Raw genomic sequence first — 18,072 nt, forward strand, 5'->3', positions numbered from 1 at the left:
ATACTAGAGATTGAAAATGCGCTGATCGAGTGAATCCTATTAATAGACGAAAGTATAATCTATAAGAATTTAATCTAAGTATCATCGGTACGAATGAATTTCGATTTGAACGATGTGGAAAGAAACCTTAATTGGATTACGAAACTACTAGAGAAAAGGAAGAGTTATACATTGGCGAAAATTAATGACATGAAGATAGTATGAAAAATAGTCCCTGTATCATTAATGTAATTTATCTACAATGCATGATATCATAATGACCCCTTATAACGTGAACATTGCCTCGGACGTGTAGTCACGCATTTCGAATATCTATTACTATGGTACAGCCATATATTAATTTGTATAAATAATTAAGGACTCATCAACGCATTCCTTAGATTCGCTCTACGGTATTGTAAGTCTTAAAAACTAATGTACTTCTTGAAAAGCCAATCACAGCTACGACTATAATTAGGGGAGTAAGTTTTCAAGTCATTTATCCATTGTTGCGGTGCAACCATCGATTCGTCCGGCTTGGATCATCGCCAAATGAACCGTTCTTATTAATTAAATTATAAAAACCCCGCAAATTCCGCCGCAGTTCTAGTCGATAGCATCATCGAGGAGGAATACATTAATCGATATCAAAAGAAAATCTATCCGCGGTTCAACGAATCGACCCATCCGCAGATTCGGTTGAAACATATTTGTACAATTCTTTAGGACTTCGCGTTCACTTCACCTTCGTGTCTTCTGTCTCCTAGGAGAATCACTCTTCGGGGAATCTGTACCCTGGCAAAATGTCGGTCCTGTGGGAGGCGTACTTCTGCACGGGCGTCGTTTGGGCGAGCAAAGCCTGATTAGGATTCCTGCTTGGTGGTGCCGGTATCTGTTTCGGAAGTTCACTGGAAGTCACCATCGAACTCTCGGTGGTAGACTGGACCTCGGCGTCGTAGGAAGGAGCGAAATTCATCATTCTCGTAGAATATTCCTGGGTGCCGTAACTTTCCTCGTCCGGGAGGATGTCCCCACGGTCCGAGTAGAATTTCTTTGGACGGTAGCTCTTTGTTACCAACAATTTCTCCTTCTGGCGGTCGAGAAATTGGGCAGATCTCAGGAATCCATCTTCGGGACTGGCGGTCGAGTCTCTCTGGAAACTTCCGCCGCGGCTGCGCAAATTTACGTAGACTTTGGGCTTACCTGTCTTCAGATAGTAGAGCTTCTCGTCGAGATCCCGGATTCTCAGGGGACTCAGTAAAATACTTTTATCCTCCACGTCGGTGAACGCCGTCGTACGGAAATTTGTTCCCGGGCCGACGTTTCTTACTCCTAGAATAGAATTGGGCACGATTTCCGGATTGGGCCGTGACTCATTCCCTACTACGTCGTGCTTCAGGACCGCTTGCAGGAGACCCTGAAGATTCATGACATTAGGGTCCGTACCCTGAAGTTCAATTTCCAGGAGACTATAATTGTCGGTCTCGGGCTTCTCGACATTGGTGTTTTGCGAGTAGAAGGCCTTCTCGTTGTAGAACTTAGGCTCGATCGTTTTAAAATCTCCTGGAATGTGGTTGGGCGATGACGGTGGTCTTGGGAGCACAACGGCCGAGAGGCTGAGCTCCACCAGCGGGACGAACAACAATGGCCAGTTGCAGATTTTTCTCGTCATTCTGGAACAATGGACCAATTAAATTGAGACTTTTAGAAATAGTGCAATATTATACGCGGTTTCCTGAAATATTATGTGATTCGTAATATGTGGACGAGTATCGTTAAGCATCCTGTCCTTCAATTTACCATTCGGAGAACCTTCCTCGGTTAATGTTACTTAGAAGTGCAATTAACACACTTCGTACGGTCCAGCATTCCCAAGACTCGCATACACGGAAGGTGATATACATAATCGCGCGGAGGCGAAACAACGTGTTATTAAATGCGGTGAAAGTCAGCTCGTACTACGGGCCAGCGGGAGAAAAAAAAATGTTACAATTTCTCTTTTGTCCTTACATAATGGATCGTACATATGTACGGTGGCCAGTCGGGTCAATTTGGCAAGAAGTCTGCACGTGTCTTCGAAATGATCCTTTAACGAGACATTGAGCAATCGGCCTTTCGCGATTCCGCACGATCGTCCGCACTTTCTGGCCGCATAAAATCGGAGGCAACGATGCGTGCACTTTTTGACGGAAACAAATTATCGATTGTTGTATTTTGATCCAATCGTCGCTCGCGTGTATTACTTTGACATTCGCTAATCTGGTTTAGGCAACAATGACGCGTTAATTATACACAGAGAAATTATTTCCCGTTTTAGTTATCATCGGCGCAACCCATTCGAAAATTATCCGCGTGATCTTGAACCGCAGTGATGCCTACAATTATTGCGGCGATAACGGGAGAGATTAAACGGCACGCGATCCATTATATCGCTTTTATGACATACACAGCTGTGCTTAATGGTAGTATTGTAATTTATGCAGCGGAGGTTTGTCAGCGGTAACAACTGCGGTAAACCGTAATTCCCGGTTCCCGTCCCTCCTCGATTTTTATAAAATTAATAGTTCTAAAACAACGACTGATCGCTTCCTATTATGAGACAAAATCGAATCTCCTTATAGCCCAGCATGTTAGACATCGAATTAACCCGGGTACATGCGAATCTTTAATGACCTCAAAAAGCGAGTGTACGAAGATATTCTCAAATTACCAAATCGAGACCAGATTGCTCCGCGATTACCGCGAGTAGGAAACGTCCTCGTACGTCCCATCGTTAATTAATAAATAACGAGGGCACCAGCTATAATCATCCAGGGTTAAGAGCGACCTCGTCAGGGATGCATTGCACATCGACTAACTTACTAATCTTTTTTGTTTTTCCAGTGGAAAATATAGCGGACAAAAATTGAAGGAAATTGATATTCGAGCGTTAAAGGCGCCACGATTGAGCGAGGTTCGCTCGACGAGGGCCGCCCCGTTGGGTGGAGTCGTCTTGCAAAATCAGGAGAGAAAGACGAGGTCGGCGGTCCAGAGGTCCCGAAGTGTCATTAGATCCCGTGCAAAGCAATACCCTCGCCTTTGCCTCGATCCTTTGAACCCAAGGCGTCACGGCCACAGATTTTTTCATCGAGCGGGAAGTTCGATCGAACCTCGTTACCTCGGGCGAGTGGAACGCCCGGGCCTAGGGACTTTGAAATTTCTTTCTGCCAGTTTATATTCCCGCTCGTTAACCTGCGACCGGTTATTAGACGGAGGAACTTTTGTTTGCCGAGAAACATCGAGCGTTCGCCCTGCTAACGATCTCGGCGCTCCGATTCCCAGCCCGGAAGGGAACTCCTCGAGTCGAGCTCTCTCGTTACTCCGAGCACCACGTCGAACCCTTCGCCTCGTGGCTGCCTTTGGAAAACACTCTAATTCGTCCGATGACTCTCGTTAACCGGATATTCCCTGCTTGACCCGAATCCAGGAAACGCCTCGTGGTCGGCCAGACGAGACCGTATTAACCCTTTGCGATCGGCAAATTTCTCCGATGGGAGTACTCTGGTCGGAGCAAATTTATATGTACAAATTACAGAAAGCTGTTTCATGATCATTGACATCATGCCGCCAGCCTGGCGACTTCTAGGACGACTTGCGAATGCCGCCACTGTGGCGGCATCGACCCCAAAGGGTTAACACTCTGCCGACCCTGAGTCCAATTAATCCTTTCCACCCTTCTTGATCACCTCCCTCGCCGATTTCGAATTCCCCACCTGGCGATATTTCGCAGCTAGACGAAACCGTTTGCGTTATTTTTGCCAACTGGACACCAGTTGATCCAACCGCCCCTCGACCCTGAATTTGACGATTTAAAGGATAGTAAACCGAAATTGTTTGCACGACTCCTTCGTTAATGGCTAGCTTTGGAAATCACCGACTCCCCGAATGACTTTCCTTAACCAGATATTTGGTGCACCATGGAAATCCGGGAAACGGGCTTCACGGTTTGCCAAACATCCGAATTAACACTCCATCGATCGCTACCCTATTAATCCGCTTTTCGTCCGCGTTTATCAGTCAATCCTGAATTCGCCGCTGGGTGTGGAGCGTATGGGGAGGAAATCGAGTCCTATGAGGAAATCCAATCGGACCATCCGCGTTACTTTTCCAAGGGGAAAATTTCCCCATTTCCTGGGAAGAACCGACTCGGTCCGACATTAACCGGGGAATGTTATTTTAGGGGGCATATCCGTTTCTCCATAACGCTGCTATGTAGCTCGACTTATTACAAAACGATCGCGTGTCTCGTTCGCTGCAGCTTTTCACTTAATGCGTTCGATTTTTCCGGGGCAAGAAACGGCACTTCCGCGTATGGTCCCGCCCGGTTTCCGGTGTCGGCTCGTCGAGATAGAGAAAAGGTGATAATAGGTCTTGTTAATTCCGCTCTGGAACGACGACCCACGCGGCGACCATTAGTCGTCGAGTTCTTCCTCTGACCCGTTGAGGGAATAACGGAAGACCAGCTTTTTCACCGTCCATTTGACACCTGCCCGCCGTTGGGTGCGGTTTGCCCCGATACACCTATAGAGTTCTCCAGGTATGCGGTTTACCGCGGTAACTGGTTTTCTTAAAAAGTGCAAGTGCATTCGTTGCCCCGGTGAACGTTCACCGCTCGGTCTAACGAGAGCGCCAACGTGGACGCACGTGGCGATCGCGTCCATCGAGTAGGTCCTTGCCAAGTCGGATGGGATTGAAAAGTCATTTCCATAATTCATAAATGACGTGTCCTAGGAGACGCATCCTTCGAGAAGTGCACATTGGAGCGGGATTTTTTTATCTAGAGGTCGGGGAAACGCGAGATGTCTCTAAGTGGCAACTGGTACATCTTTATTCCTGGGGGTCATACTCTCGCATATATTCTTGCGAGGCGCGAAGTGGATAAACGGCACCTCGTTTTTGCCCGTAAACCAAACCCGTTTAGAGGTGATACGAAGTACCAATATGCTCGGGGTAACAGTACAGAGGAATACGGCGAGCGAGAAGAGATGCGAGGAAAACGTCGCCTATCAAGGCGGAACAATTCTTGCGGTGATAACAGTACCCGGTTGTTGGGATTCTCCCACGGGCACTTCCCGAAGGTTCCGAGTCTTCCCTCCCGTGGCTCGTTGCATCTCGACGCGTTACCGAAGAGGGGAATAAAATGGCCGATAAAATCGAAGCCCGGACGCGATCGACTCCCGCGGGCCATTTCGGTATATCCTGGAAATATGGATTTTTCCCCGGGTCGAGAGGCCCGCGAGTCGTTGTCGAGATTCCCATTGTCAACTCGTTGGCACTTTTCATATCAGAGGCCGAACCGCGCATCGTCGACGAGCCCGAAACGTTCCTCGCGAAATGCAAGTATGGCAAAATACGACTCTCTCGTCCAATTAGGAAATCCTGAGAGCGATCTCGGGATTTCAACGAAGACTTTCCAGGAGCATGGAACTTCCATCTCGTATCTGCGATCCGAGGCATTGTCATTTTTCGTATCAATTTTCCCTTCTCGCGCGGACTTAACGCGACTTTAAGCCATTCAAGGTAGTTAAGGATACCGTGGGAAGTTCTAAGGGAGAAACTTTTGCGACATCTCGGCCGATACTTTCCTTTTTGCCGTGTTTTCTCCTGGTACCGCGACATCACTGGAAGCGGACGAACGACCGACTCGACAAGAGTAAACGCGGATCCATAGAGGAGACCGTCGAGTTTCGGTTTCACGGTGGAGTCGCATCTTGGTAGGACGGACAGCGGAATTACGCCAAGTGCCGAGTCGAGTATTTATCGTGCCCGCGCGTAGCTTCCATTCGTTACGAGGTGTTTGCCCAAGCCCAAGAACCGCGAATCCGCAATTTACTTCCCCAGGATTCCCCTCTCGATTGAGTTTAACGAGGTAGATTGCACGCATTTTGAAAATTAGTCCTCGCCCCCCTTTGGGCGGTTCGACTCTTTGCACTCCTATGTCGAGGGTTACTCGAGATAGGTAATCGACATATCAATAATTGGGGGAATCGCCGATCGAAGGGACGTACGAAATCGAGTTTCGAGGCGGCCGTTAAGGCGGTTCCGGTGCCTGGAGGAACCGGTCGGCACTTCCGCCACGGTGGAGTGCCTCTTTCCCCGGCCGATTAGCCCTTTCCCCGTTATCGGCTGGCGAATTAATGTAATCGAGTAACCCCGAGGGCGTCGCCCCTCGACGGCCCGCCAGAGGAAAGCATCTCTCTTTTCCCGCGAAAGTCGGAAACCCGAATCGAAGTGCCTATTCCGCGGTCGCGAGGAAATAATGGGGGACCTCGCGGTTTACGGGGCGACTCTAGAGCTTAGTTTCCCAGGCTTTCGAGGGAGCGGCGAGCTCTTCTTCGGGAAAAACCGACGAGCCCTCGAAATCCGGGAGAAACCTGGGAACTCGAAACGGCCGAGCCGCGGAAACGGCGAGATCATTTCCTCGCTTTCCGGTACTACCGGTACTACCGGTACTAATTTTTTTTCTTTTTTTTTTTCCCCCTCAAATTGATGCTAATTCTGGAATTAATCTCGAGTCTTCCCCTGTCGCACTTCCTTGTCTCGCCACTACCTTTAGCTATTCCATGGTCGCGAACTCGCGTCCCTGCTCAACATTTGACAGTCGTATATGGAAACTATCGATTTCCCGGATGAAAGTTGATCGTATGAAATTGAGAATCGGCTTTTTTACGGAATACTTCCTCGGGGGCAAGACTTTCTGAGCCGACCAAGCTGCTCAACGCCCCGCCGATTGATTCTCCCGCGCTGGACGCTCATTAACCAAATGCCCGTTTTAACGCCGCGCCGTGAAAGGCGGGACGAGAGGCAACAAAATGTAATTTATTTGCGCGCACTTCCACGCAAACGGCGTGAACCGACATATCGTACACGGGCGTGCAAGAGCGAGCAAACCAACTACCAATTAACTCGCGCGTACGGAACGCCCGATCGTCCCGCTCGTACAAGAGTGGGCATGGAAATTCAATTTTGCACACGCACGGACGCACGTTTAGTGCGAACGGGGCGTCGAGCGTGTACTTGCGGCCATTCGTGCGAAAATTTGACACGATCGACCGCCGGTCAAGCTCGCAGGATGAAAAGAACCCCGTGTCGGAGTGAACGTTGCTCGCATTCAAGCCGATCGATCGGCCCATCCGGAGAGACTTGACGTTCCCGTCGAAACGCGATTTCCGTTAATGGGATAATCCTCGGGGGTTAATAATTAAAATAAAAATTAAAATTAAATCCCGCCCAGGTGCGCCGATTTTTCCGCGCCTATTTCCGCGCGTCGCTATCCCGGGATCTCGCGAGAAATCGGATCTATTCCGGAATCGAGTCCGTTCTCGTTGCTCATATTGATCTATTCTTGGATCGCTCGTTATTCCAGGCCAATTGTTTATAGCCTCTCGTTCGACTAGAATGCGAGCGGACTCGCGAAGTGCATTACTCGCTCCACCTGTTACCTGTTACACCGTCTTTGTTCCTTTCCACATTTTATTCCCTCTTCCTTCCCCTCGGTCCATTGGTATTTAATTTTTTTTTCGATACTCCAAGAGTATAAGCCGCGACTTGTATTTTTTTTAGAGAATATTTCCGCAGGGTCTTGAGTTTTCGATTAAATTTGTCATTTCTGGGCCGAGCCGAGGCGGAATCGGGATCGAAGATCGAGACGTTCGATCGTCCATCTCCCTTTCCTTCGTCGCGACGATCCTTTTGCATCCGATGCGGTTTGCGACCGGCAGTCTGCTCTCAATTGAGATCGGTAGACCGAGATTGTCTCCGCAGGTGCGATCGATGTTCCCCTTATGTAGGTCATATCGGTAAGGTGCGCTGGGAGGATCTATAGATAGAGAGGGGGGTAGAGGGTGGAGTGAAAGAGCGGAAAAGAAAAAAGCGAGGCCGTGCGAGATGTGACACAACAATACGCCGCGGGCAATTCTTTTATCCGCATGTAGAACACCGTACGGAGCCCGGATTATTAATATACCAAAAATGGGCACGAGCTCGCGCATTCTCCAAATTATTCCGGCCGAGCACGTCGAATAGTTTTAATGTAAATACCGGCGGGGCATGAAAATAGTTCCGCTTTGATATCGCGTTCATTAATTCCTCTCATACCTTCCCGGGAAAGTTTATTAAAAAATCGCACGAGTTCGAGGTACGTTTACCGCGAGGGGAAAAGTCAACACGGTGGAATCTCTCCCGACTTCCGGAGTGGAGCCTTCAAAGAGGTCGACAAGTAATTGTACTTTTTCGCAGCCTCCCTCTGTCGAGACCGAGTCGGGAAATATCTCGGATATCTCGGTCCCCCGATAAATAATCCCGGCCAAATATTACAGGCGATTATCGCCCAATCGTGAATATTCCTGGCACATTGTTCGCGCCTTGGTAACGAGCGATTATTGGATCTGCCGCCGATATTTACTCGCTCAGGGTAAATTACTCCCTGTCGGTGGTAGACAAGATCCGACTTTACTTCGGGTCTCTCGTCTCCATTGTGGTGCCCCATCCCCGTGGGGGGTCGTAATTAAGATCATCGCCTCGAGCACGCGTGAATCCGCCCTCCAGGGATCGCGAATCCCGCGGATTGGGACGCCTCCTCGACGGATTCGTCCTCACCCATCGAGTCTTCTTCGACTCCTCCTCGCCGCCATAAATTGCTCCATAATCGGCGCGATAACGAGGGAAGCCCTGCCCGTCGTAAAAACCAACGAGAAATCCACCCTTCCCCGGGAAATCATTTAAATCCTCCAGTTAATTACCCGACCGTTCGAACTTCGATTTCTGGCCAAGCAGCCTCGATCAATGCCGCAAACAATGCTTCGCCACTCGGTCGAGTGACGGGGGAATAAACGGTGCTCGAGATGAAATTTTAGGTTTTGTCCGAGGCCTGTAATTATCACAGGGGAGAGACGAAATCCTTTGACGGATCCTTTTGCCATTTCGGCACCGTATACGTGGAACAATGTAAGGGCTTACGTAAAACTCTTAATAAGGACTCGGCGGACTCGCTTCTACCTATCACCCTTTCGATCCGGACCGAACAATTTGATCCGCGAACTTTCTCCGCATTTCCCGTACGTCCGGGCACCCGAGGACCGGTCCTCGAAAATATATACTCATTTGCCGATTTCTCCGCTTATATGATCCGGACCTTTTTTTCTTCCAGCGTGCCTTGATCGAGATTAAAGGTACCCGGCTTCCGTGAACGAGGTTCCTCGCGTTAATGACGATTTCCGGAGCGGAGCCGCGACCATTCTCGCTACCGAGCCGATAATCGAAAATCGCTAGCCGTAAGATAAATCTTCCATCAAATTCCCGATAAGTCGATATCCCCTGCTCGCAATTATTCGAAAATTCAAACTCGACGGGAAATGTCCACAATTGCGAGCGACAGGAGGCGCGTCAGCGCAATTGGTAGGCGGTCCGCCTTCGCTTTTATGGTACTTAAAAAAAAATAAAATAAAATAGAAAAAAAAACCGGGGGAACATTCCTGAAAATCCGACCCGGCGGGAATTTCAATTTGTCAGAATACCCATTATCAGGATTTTTACTGCCTGGGTTATGACTGCATCCCCCCTGGATCCCAGGTTCAAGCTTCGATGGGTAAAAAAGCGGTTTATTTTGAAGTTCCATAAAATCGATCGTTGATGAAAAAAATATCCCGTCGGCTTCTTTCGAAGACTCTTTAGTTTCAACTCGACGCGCGTTAATTGTCTTTACACGGGGAGTAGGTTTGATTAAACTCGGGCGTTATCAAACTCTGGTGGTCGGTCTCCATTGTCACGGGGCAAGGGTCGTATAAAAGCGATTTAAAGGGGCAGGGTCACTAAAAACCGGCGAATGGCGGAAGAAAGGGAGTTAAAATAGGACCATTGACATTTTCGGTCCATTTGTTCGGCTCGACAGGTACGAAGGGGCACCTGGCCATCCTTGAAGCCGCGGTTCACGGTTAGTTTCGACTGCGACGTCGAAAAGCCGATCCGCCACGTGGATTGCACGGGATAAGCCGAAGAGCTTGAGCTTTATGCTTGCGGTGAAACGGGCTCACCGATAGTCCAACAAATAGGCATAACGCGAATAACGGTGCCACTGTCCCGCAATCTCTCGCTCTGCCGAAGATCGCAGCTACCTACCAGCTACTTTGAATGTTTTACAGGCCGTAAAGAAAAGGAGGTGCAACACGCGAGATATTTTGATGGCCTGAGCGGTAACGGTATACGAATCTACGAGGGGAGGCTTTCGCAAGGGAAGGATCCTGCCAGGATATCTAGGATCGACTTTTTCGTCAACACTTCGCCAGTCCCTTTTTTCCCCGTCGCAAACTTGCACCTGGACCCCTCCAAAGGCAGAGAGCATATTCGGTTGAATCGATAAAAAATTCTGTTGATTCTACACAAAGCATGGCTCTTGGGTGGAGGAATGAAATCCAGTTGTTTGGGACGTTTAACCGGAATATTTTGAGAGTCAGTTCTTTTTGGGAGATAGATTGTTGGGAGGAGCTCTCTTGCACCTGGTCCGGCCCACGTAGTCCTACGTAAATGTGTAACGAGCCCGGCGTGAGTCATATCGATGGGACGTGTACTCGGTCGGCGAAGTATTGACTTCATATCGCCGAGGAAAGTATTATCGGTCCTGCCGAGGCGAACTATTATATCGCATCGTGGATAAATGCTGTCCTGCGATGTTCGATGGACGCGGGAAATTTCATATTCTGCTCGAGCCCACTCTCGGTCTTGTGAATTATTGCTTTTTAAAGTGACGAGGAGCTAGGGGACCGAAAACTGCCCGATTTTTACGGTTCAGGTGAATCATTTACGCGGTTAAAAGGATTGTCATATATCGTTGCAGGTGCCCACCGAGGGGCAGTTGGATTTGGTACAGGACGTTATCGTGGTATAGGTTTGCACTCTGTTAAGCATTTTCATCCCGGACCAGATCGAATCGATTTTGCGTGAAATCGCGTATGTCATGTAAATTACATCCCACGTGGAGCGAACGACAGAAAATAACATCCTACAGCTGATCGTTGCAAACGGGATGACGGGCTTTTCGAAATTGACTCGACCCATCCTGACGCGGTGCGCGGGGAATTTTATCCAACACCTTTATCACCGCGAATGGGAATTCCATTTAAAATCGTAAAATCATCGTAGAGTCGTAATCGTGGGGATAAATCGGAGCATATCGGATATTCCGTTTCAGAACGGATTTAGAAAACGCGAATGCCAATGGAACTCGAGTTGATAAAGGACCTGGGCGTGGGAAATGTACTTGCGTCAGGTCTCCATCGCGTGTCGCAATACCGTGTGTTGCAGGACAAATGTGCACTTCTGCAACACCCCATTATACAGGTACTCGTCACTTACCCAACTCTTAATGCCCACTCTAGATGTACCTTTACCATAACACGGCTGGGTTTACGCCATCCCGTCAAACGATATTTAAGAAGGAAAGAAAGATCGGCGATACACTTTTCTCTCATGCCGAGCGACCAACTCGCGCGTACAGAGGATCGTGCTTGTCCCATTAAACCTAACGTACGCGGCATGATTGAAATATATCGCCAATATATTTCTCGTACAATTTCACTCGAGGTATATTTAAGCGCTAATTGAAACGCATTCCTCCCCGTCCGCATTTTCCGCGTGAAACGTCACCCTTCGCGATAACGTCGGCACTTTCCTTATGCAAAGGAGACCGAGACGGAGGAAAAACCGCGAAATGGGGTTCGGGAGAGAAGGCAAAAATATCTCGATTCCCACTTCTCGCGCGAAATTAAGGGAGAGGAAAAAGAAAAAGGGAGGACTTCGCGTAGAGCTGGCAGGTCTTTCCACGGTCGATTCGAACCTTTTCCATAAAATAAGGAAGGTCGAGACGGGCCGAAAGAAACGAGAGGGACGGGACTTCATTGGGGAGATTAAAACGCCGACGAGGAAACGTCGATTCGTAATTTCCGCGTGAGACGTCAGCGCGGGGGCTCCGAAATAAAAGACGACCACGTGGCCGAGTCGAAACGTCAGAAGTCTTACCAAAGGACCAAAAAGGAGGATCCGGATCTCGAGATTAAATCGTCGGCAGGGAAACGTCCGTCCGCGTTTTCCGCGCGGAATGGCCGAGGAGACGGGGTTTCCTCGAGTCCGGTCGGAGCGTTTCCTTAAAATAAGGGAAGTCAAAGAGTAGGACCAAGGAACGAGGCTCCGGCAAGGAGATTAAATCGACGGCAGGAAAGTGAGAGTGGTCAAGGCTCGTGGCCCCCTTCTTTACCTTCTCCCTCTCGCTTCGTTACAGATCGCCTCGCGATTTCTCTCTCTTTCTCTCTCTCTCTCCTTCCATCCCGTCGTCGGGGAATCGCGGGCTCGGCTTCGTCGGGAACAATGTTTCCACCTTAACGCGAACGGCCTCTCGTAAATTTCCCGGCGAACCTTGTTACGCCTTTGAATCACCGGCAGAAACCCCGTGGTATCGCGTCCCCATCGCCGACACGCTGGAAATCAGATTACTCGTACGTGAGGTCGCGCCCATTTATCGCGGAATTGAGATCCCATTCCGGGGATCTTGGGCGATCGGCGAAAAACGATGCCACGATCCGCGAAAAACGATGCCGCGACCCGAGGAAAATCAGGGATACACTCGTCCTCTTTTGCGCGAGGTCCATTCATTTTATCCGTTTCCTTATCATCTTTTTTAATGTCGCGCCTCGCGAGATCGCGCACTCCGTACACGTGGAGGGCAAGGTAGAGGATTCGGGGACGTAATGCGAAAAACCTCGCACTAGGTCCGTTTATTTTTTTTTTTTCAATTTATTTTCTTAGCGTACCGTAAGACCACGATTTCTATTCCGTATGTGTGGCGGTCAAGGTGGTGCCTTGAAGGGGATGCAAGGAAAATGGAGAAAAATGCAAGCGCGCGGGCCCGACCTCGTTTTCAGGGTCGAAGGATTTACCTCGGTCGGAATTGTTGCGGATTTTATTCACGGGGGAAATTAGGTTATCCGGGGTTCTGCCTCTTTATCGCCGAATTGATTCGCCTCGTGGATTCTGCCCGGCGATTTCCCGTGAACGATGTCGACCTTTGGAAAATCAGGGACGCTTGTGTCACCGCGCGGTTATCCGTTCTTTGTTGCGGGCAAGTCGACTTTTTCACGATAAAAGAGATAAATGCTTATTATTCCACTCTACTTTGATGAAACTGGGCGGCAGCTTCCAAATGCGAAAAAAAAAAAAAAGGAAAAACGTATTTGACATTAAATCCGATCCCTCCGGGTTTACGCCGTAATTTATTTCGCTCGGGAGGAAATTTACACGAATTGCTACAAATTCTATTCATTGTCGAAACGAGGTTATTCGCACGCAAAGCGGAGCCCGTTTAACGCGGAATCGATTCGATTCGAGGCATCTGCTCGGATGATTTGCGGCAAATCATCCTTTGCCGACCTTTGGAAAATCAGGGACGTTTGGGTTACATCGGGCTAAAAATCTGAACCGCCTCGCTTTAATCCGCTAAATCCCTTTTTTTTTTTCTGCGCAATGTCTGCGCGGAAAAGTCAAATTTGCGAACGCGCGGCATCGGCGATCGATTTTTTGACGATACCTCCCGAAGGACGTTCAGATTTGTAGATATCAATTATAAAGTTATGTACACGCTGTATTCTACATGGGACTATTTTTTTTTTTCACTCGGGAATACTAAAAAATCATTGTCATCGCTATTAACGAGAGAATTCGGAGAAGGCACGATCGTGATTTGATTCTTTTTCCCACGAGGTGGAGATTCAATTATCGGACTGAAAAGAGGTAAAATGGGAACCGGATAAGCGAATCTTCAACGCAATCCATCACTGGGATCACTTTAACCGATTATAATTAAATTTATGTGAATGAGTACACACTTTGCACGACCCGGAAATGAGATTTATCGATCTTGCTCATTTATCTGTGGAATTGGTTTAATTCGAGGGATTTGCACGGATGGTTTGCCGGGGACGGTGCCAACCTTTGGAAAATTAGGGGGATTGTTGCGCTCGATGTTAAAGGTTTATTCCCTCTCTTCAACGGTGGGAGTGCGAAGAGAAATGGGAAAGAATTATCGTGTTGGGTTTAAACGTGGGAACTTCGGAATTATTCATTTCGAACGATTTATTTTTCCCTCGGATCGATTGGGCTCCGGAATGTTGCGTAACTCCTTTATAGTGAATGTCTCGTGAAAGAGATCGACAATTTATATTTAATGTTTTCCATTTTTTTCCTTTTTTTTAAATGTCGCGAAACATCTCGACAGCATCGAATTACCAGGAGAATTACTTTCGTCGTTTACTTCAGTGTTGGTTTCTGGAAGAAAGTTCCATCCGTCATGGTCGGCGTACTGTCGTTTCAAAACCTTCGCAATTCGCTTCGTCAGGGTATGGAAGCATTAATATTAATGCCATTCCAAATTGTTTTTAAATCGACCTCGCGATTAGGTTCATAAAACATAGTCCCGATTTGTACGTTCCTTGCGAAATCGAGTTTCATAAAGTGGAAGAAAAAAAGAAAAAGAAAAAAAGAAGAAAAGTTGCGAACCTTGCATCTATCAGCTGCCTATAAAATGTAGCAATTCTTGTTAGGTAACCAAGGATTTATTTAATGATCGGCAAGGAAAAATAATTAACGCGTAATTTCTTGCTATCCGTCTCGCGTCCCGTCAGAATTTCGAGATAAACAATTTACACGTCCTCTTGATAATCTAACGACGGCATAAACGCCGTCACGGTTCTTGTGTTTATCGTTATTACGGCCGCTAAATCAGCGACCTGTGAACATGTCGCACATATTACAAATTGCCGGAATTGACCGCATTCTCCGACAATGGGACACCCGCTATAATGAGTTATAATTCGAAGCCGGCAGTTTATGCGAGGGTTATAAAAATATTTCATAAACGTTCAGGATTTATGTTAATGCCCGAGCTAATGCAGATTTGACGTGACCCGGCAATTACGCCGGCCTTTTTCGCGATTGCCAACTCCCATTTAATTTCCACCGACTTGAATCCAATCGATCATGGACAACGAGGTCGAGTGAAGCTTAATTGAGCTTGGGACATCCAGAACGTCCGGGTTAATCATAAAATTCATCTACAAACTGGAACATGGTTTAATGTCCTACTGTCATACTAACCGCTCTCCGGGGCCCGGAGCGAAATTCGTTTCTTGACTCGCAACTCTCAAAGCAGTTCTCTCCGTTTATTCTCGTGCACCGGGCGAAACGTTGAATTGACACGAAAGCTCCATTTTTGCATCGACAATATATTCGGTAGAATACTTCGTTCCGTAATTTCACGTCTGTAGGTAATAATAAATTAAACAACAGGGCCCTCAGTCTTCCCAGATATACCGAGCATAGATTCAGTCTTCCATCAAATCACCGCTTGAAAACTTCGCGTACGCTCCTGCATTTTCAGTGAAATCACTTCCTCGCAAGACCGGTTGTTTGACAAAAATAGAATGAATTACAAGGCCGCTCGGGCTGAGGCAATTATCGATAAACAAGGCAATTTTCGCGCTAGCGATCATATATTGCCAATTTTTCTTGATACCTCCGACGAACGGCGTCGTCTGCACGTCATAACGCGGCTCATAGAAATGATTGAAAGCAGCAGCGACACGGTCTTGGGAAGCTCGGATCACGTTTCGAGGCCTCATTAATTATGCATCGAACCGTATATCGTAATCGAGCTTACGCCCAGGAGGAAACTCGTCCTTCGACCCATACACGGAAGAGCGTCTCGAATTCTCGAGATGTAACTAAAGCGGCTGAAATTCCCCCGCGTGAATCTCTAACGATCTTACGGTACGTTTACCATCGGTACCTGGGGAGAACAAGAAGCCGCGCACCCACCAATAATGCCGTTCAATTATCCGCACCGAGTCGAGTAGATGCCCAGAGCTCGAATTTATTCCCCGGTCCCGATTTACATACTCCGAGGCGTTCCCGATTTGGCGCATCCTCCGACGTTCCTGCTCTTTTCCGTGTATTGCTCGTCAACGCCGACGATTTTAGCCTCTCAGATTTTACCCTCCCCCTTGCAGCCCCTTCGAATAAATTTCCATGTTCTGGCAATTAAACGTCAAGTAAGGAGACGCTGCTTAATTGAAACCGAAGCGCGCGCGTTTCCGCGTGCCCTCTCGAGCGAGTTACTCCATCTGGCTCGGTGGCTTGCAAATGTTGGAGCACTGGATTTAATGATGGTTTTTAGGCCTGGTCAAGATGCCCCAGGTGTTCCTCCTATTTTTGGACCGACTTTCAAAGGAACTTTAAGGCCGCCGCGTTTGTTCCGATGGCGCTTGCACACTTGTTGCGGTGCTTCGTCGCTTGGCCCTCGGTACCGATTTAGCAGGGTCCGAAATAATTCCCCCGTATTTTTATTTCACTCGAAGGGTCTCTTTTCTGGGCTTGGGTCAAACCTGAGACATTTCCTTTCTGGAATATTTACGCGTCCGATTTAAGACACTATTTTTATTTTCCCCGGATAGCTCACCGACATTTTTTACAGCTACTTGATTATATCGGAGTACTTTAGATCGCGGCTCATTTGCGACCCGGTCGAATTAATATTAATCGGCATCTTCCCCGCGGTCGAGCGCGGCAAACGTTTACTTTGCCTTACTCGTTACATATCCACCGTGTCTAATTTACTAAGCCGCATTCTCCATCCTTCAAATAATTCCCCGGTCCCCCCGACGTGTCCTCGCAGCGTCAACTTTTTTCCCGACTTCCGTTAGCCCGGCAATTTTCCGGAAATTAATTAGAACCACATTTGGCCACTGAACGTTTCTCGCCAGGACGTCGGCTCGTCTACGGTACGAGAAACCTCGATCGCCATCCCATGGCACCCGGTGCGCCGATTTCCCAGGAACACGCGACATGCCTCGCGGAATCGATTTACCCTTCCGCGCGCTTTTTGCGAAATTCACTCCCAGCCTTGGTCTCGGGAGCAAAGCGGATTCGCAGCTGCGAGAGTCGCGACGTGCAATCGACAGGTACCCCCTGCCGGCTCATGGAGCCCTCGCCTCCCTTCCCCCGATTTATATAATAAAAAATGAGCAGAGGGACCAAACCCCGGGCGGAAAAGCAGAAATAGAAAAAAAAGCCCCGAAAAATCCTAAAAATCTGGATAAACCGCCAGGAGAGCTCTCGACTCCTCTCAGGAAATCCACGTACCTGTCTCGGTGCGTCCTTCGGGGTGGAATCTCACCTTCGGGAAACTGCTGTCAAACTGGGTCCGCACTTTCCTCTCGGGAGACACTCTCGGCACCGAATCTCTCCCCGGGGGAGGAACTATCGACGAGACGACTCGTCTCGATGACGAGTCGAGAAAAAGAAACGCTTCCTCGGTGATTGCGGGATTTTCTTTTAGTCGGGGGATTTAATTTATACTGGGCACCTCTCGGCCGATCACTCGACGCGCTCTACTCGGTCTACAGGGAGAGATCCACCCGGCAGATCTCGATCGCTCGATCCATGATCCTCGGCGGAGCGTTCGCGCGCCTCGAAGGATCGAAAGGTTTTGTGTGCACTGCACCGCCGGATTGAGTGAAGGTAATGTAATAGCAAAGTGAAGTAGTAGGTATCTACTTCGCTCCCACCACCGGTTCGCTGCTCGCCATAAGCGTGCGCTCGACCGGGGTATTCGAATCTCGATCCCCACCGCCCTCGATCTGCTCTTTTCGTCCCTTTCCGAAGGCCGATTTCCGCGCACGCGCCCCCCTCCCCCGGCGACCCTCCCCACCCGCCCCGGACCTTCCGCAAAATTTCATTAATACGGCTATCAACGATTACCTTTATACTTTTTAATCCCTCATCGGGATTAATCGGACGACTTTTTCTTCCGCCAATTCGTTTATTATACCCAAATTGATCGCTACACGGCCCGCTGAAATTTTTAATTGAAATTCTGTTAACGCGACCGTAACTTGGTTAATGAGGTGAATATAATGGGCGAGCGTTTTTATGGGTTTTCGGGAAAAATTAACAATGCGGCGAAGCGCGGACTGTGGGAAAATTGGACGGGGAGTGGAAATGTTGATGCGCGGT

General features: G+C 48.5%; 2 protein-coding genes across 2 annotated transcripts in view; one reads left to right on the forward strand and one right to left on the reverse strand.

The window, feature by feature from the left end:
- Positions 1 to 18,072, forward strand: part of LOC105698013 (unconventional myosin-Ie) — a 43,957-nt gene that overhangs the window by 8,952 nt on the left and 16,933 nt on the right. The gene's annotated exons all lie outside the window — the stretch shown is intronic.
- LOC105698015 lies at positions 12 to 17,745 on the reverse strand. Its single transcript, XM_012421839.1, has 2 exons — positions 17,200 to 17,745; positions 12 to 1,652 (listed from the first exon to the last, which is right to left on the reverse strand). The coding sequence occupies exon 2, from the start codon at positions 1,649 to 1,651 to the stop codon at positions 752 to 754; it is 900 nt and encodes a 299-aa protein (XP_012277262.1). The 5' UTR covers position 1,652; positions 17,200 to 17,745; the 3' UTR covers positions 12 to 751.

Source organism: Orussus abietinus, unplaced genomic scaffold, assembly GCF_000612105.2.
Source record: "Orussus abietinus isolate OABI.00-Male unplaced genomic scaffold, Oabi_2.0 scaffold1, whole genome shotgun sequence".
Lineage (NCBI taxonomy): Eukaryota > Metazoa > Arthropoda > Insecta > Hymenoptera > Orussidae > Orussus > Orussus abietinus.

Bases quoted from the DNA above. Each gene is read 5' to 3' on its own strand.
- LOC105698015 (XM_012421839.1), bottom strand. From the start codon at position 1,651: ATGACGAGAAAAATCTGCAACTGGCCATTGTTGTTCGTCCCGCTGGTG.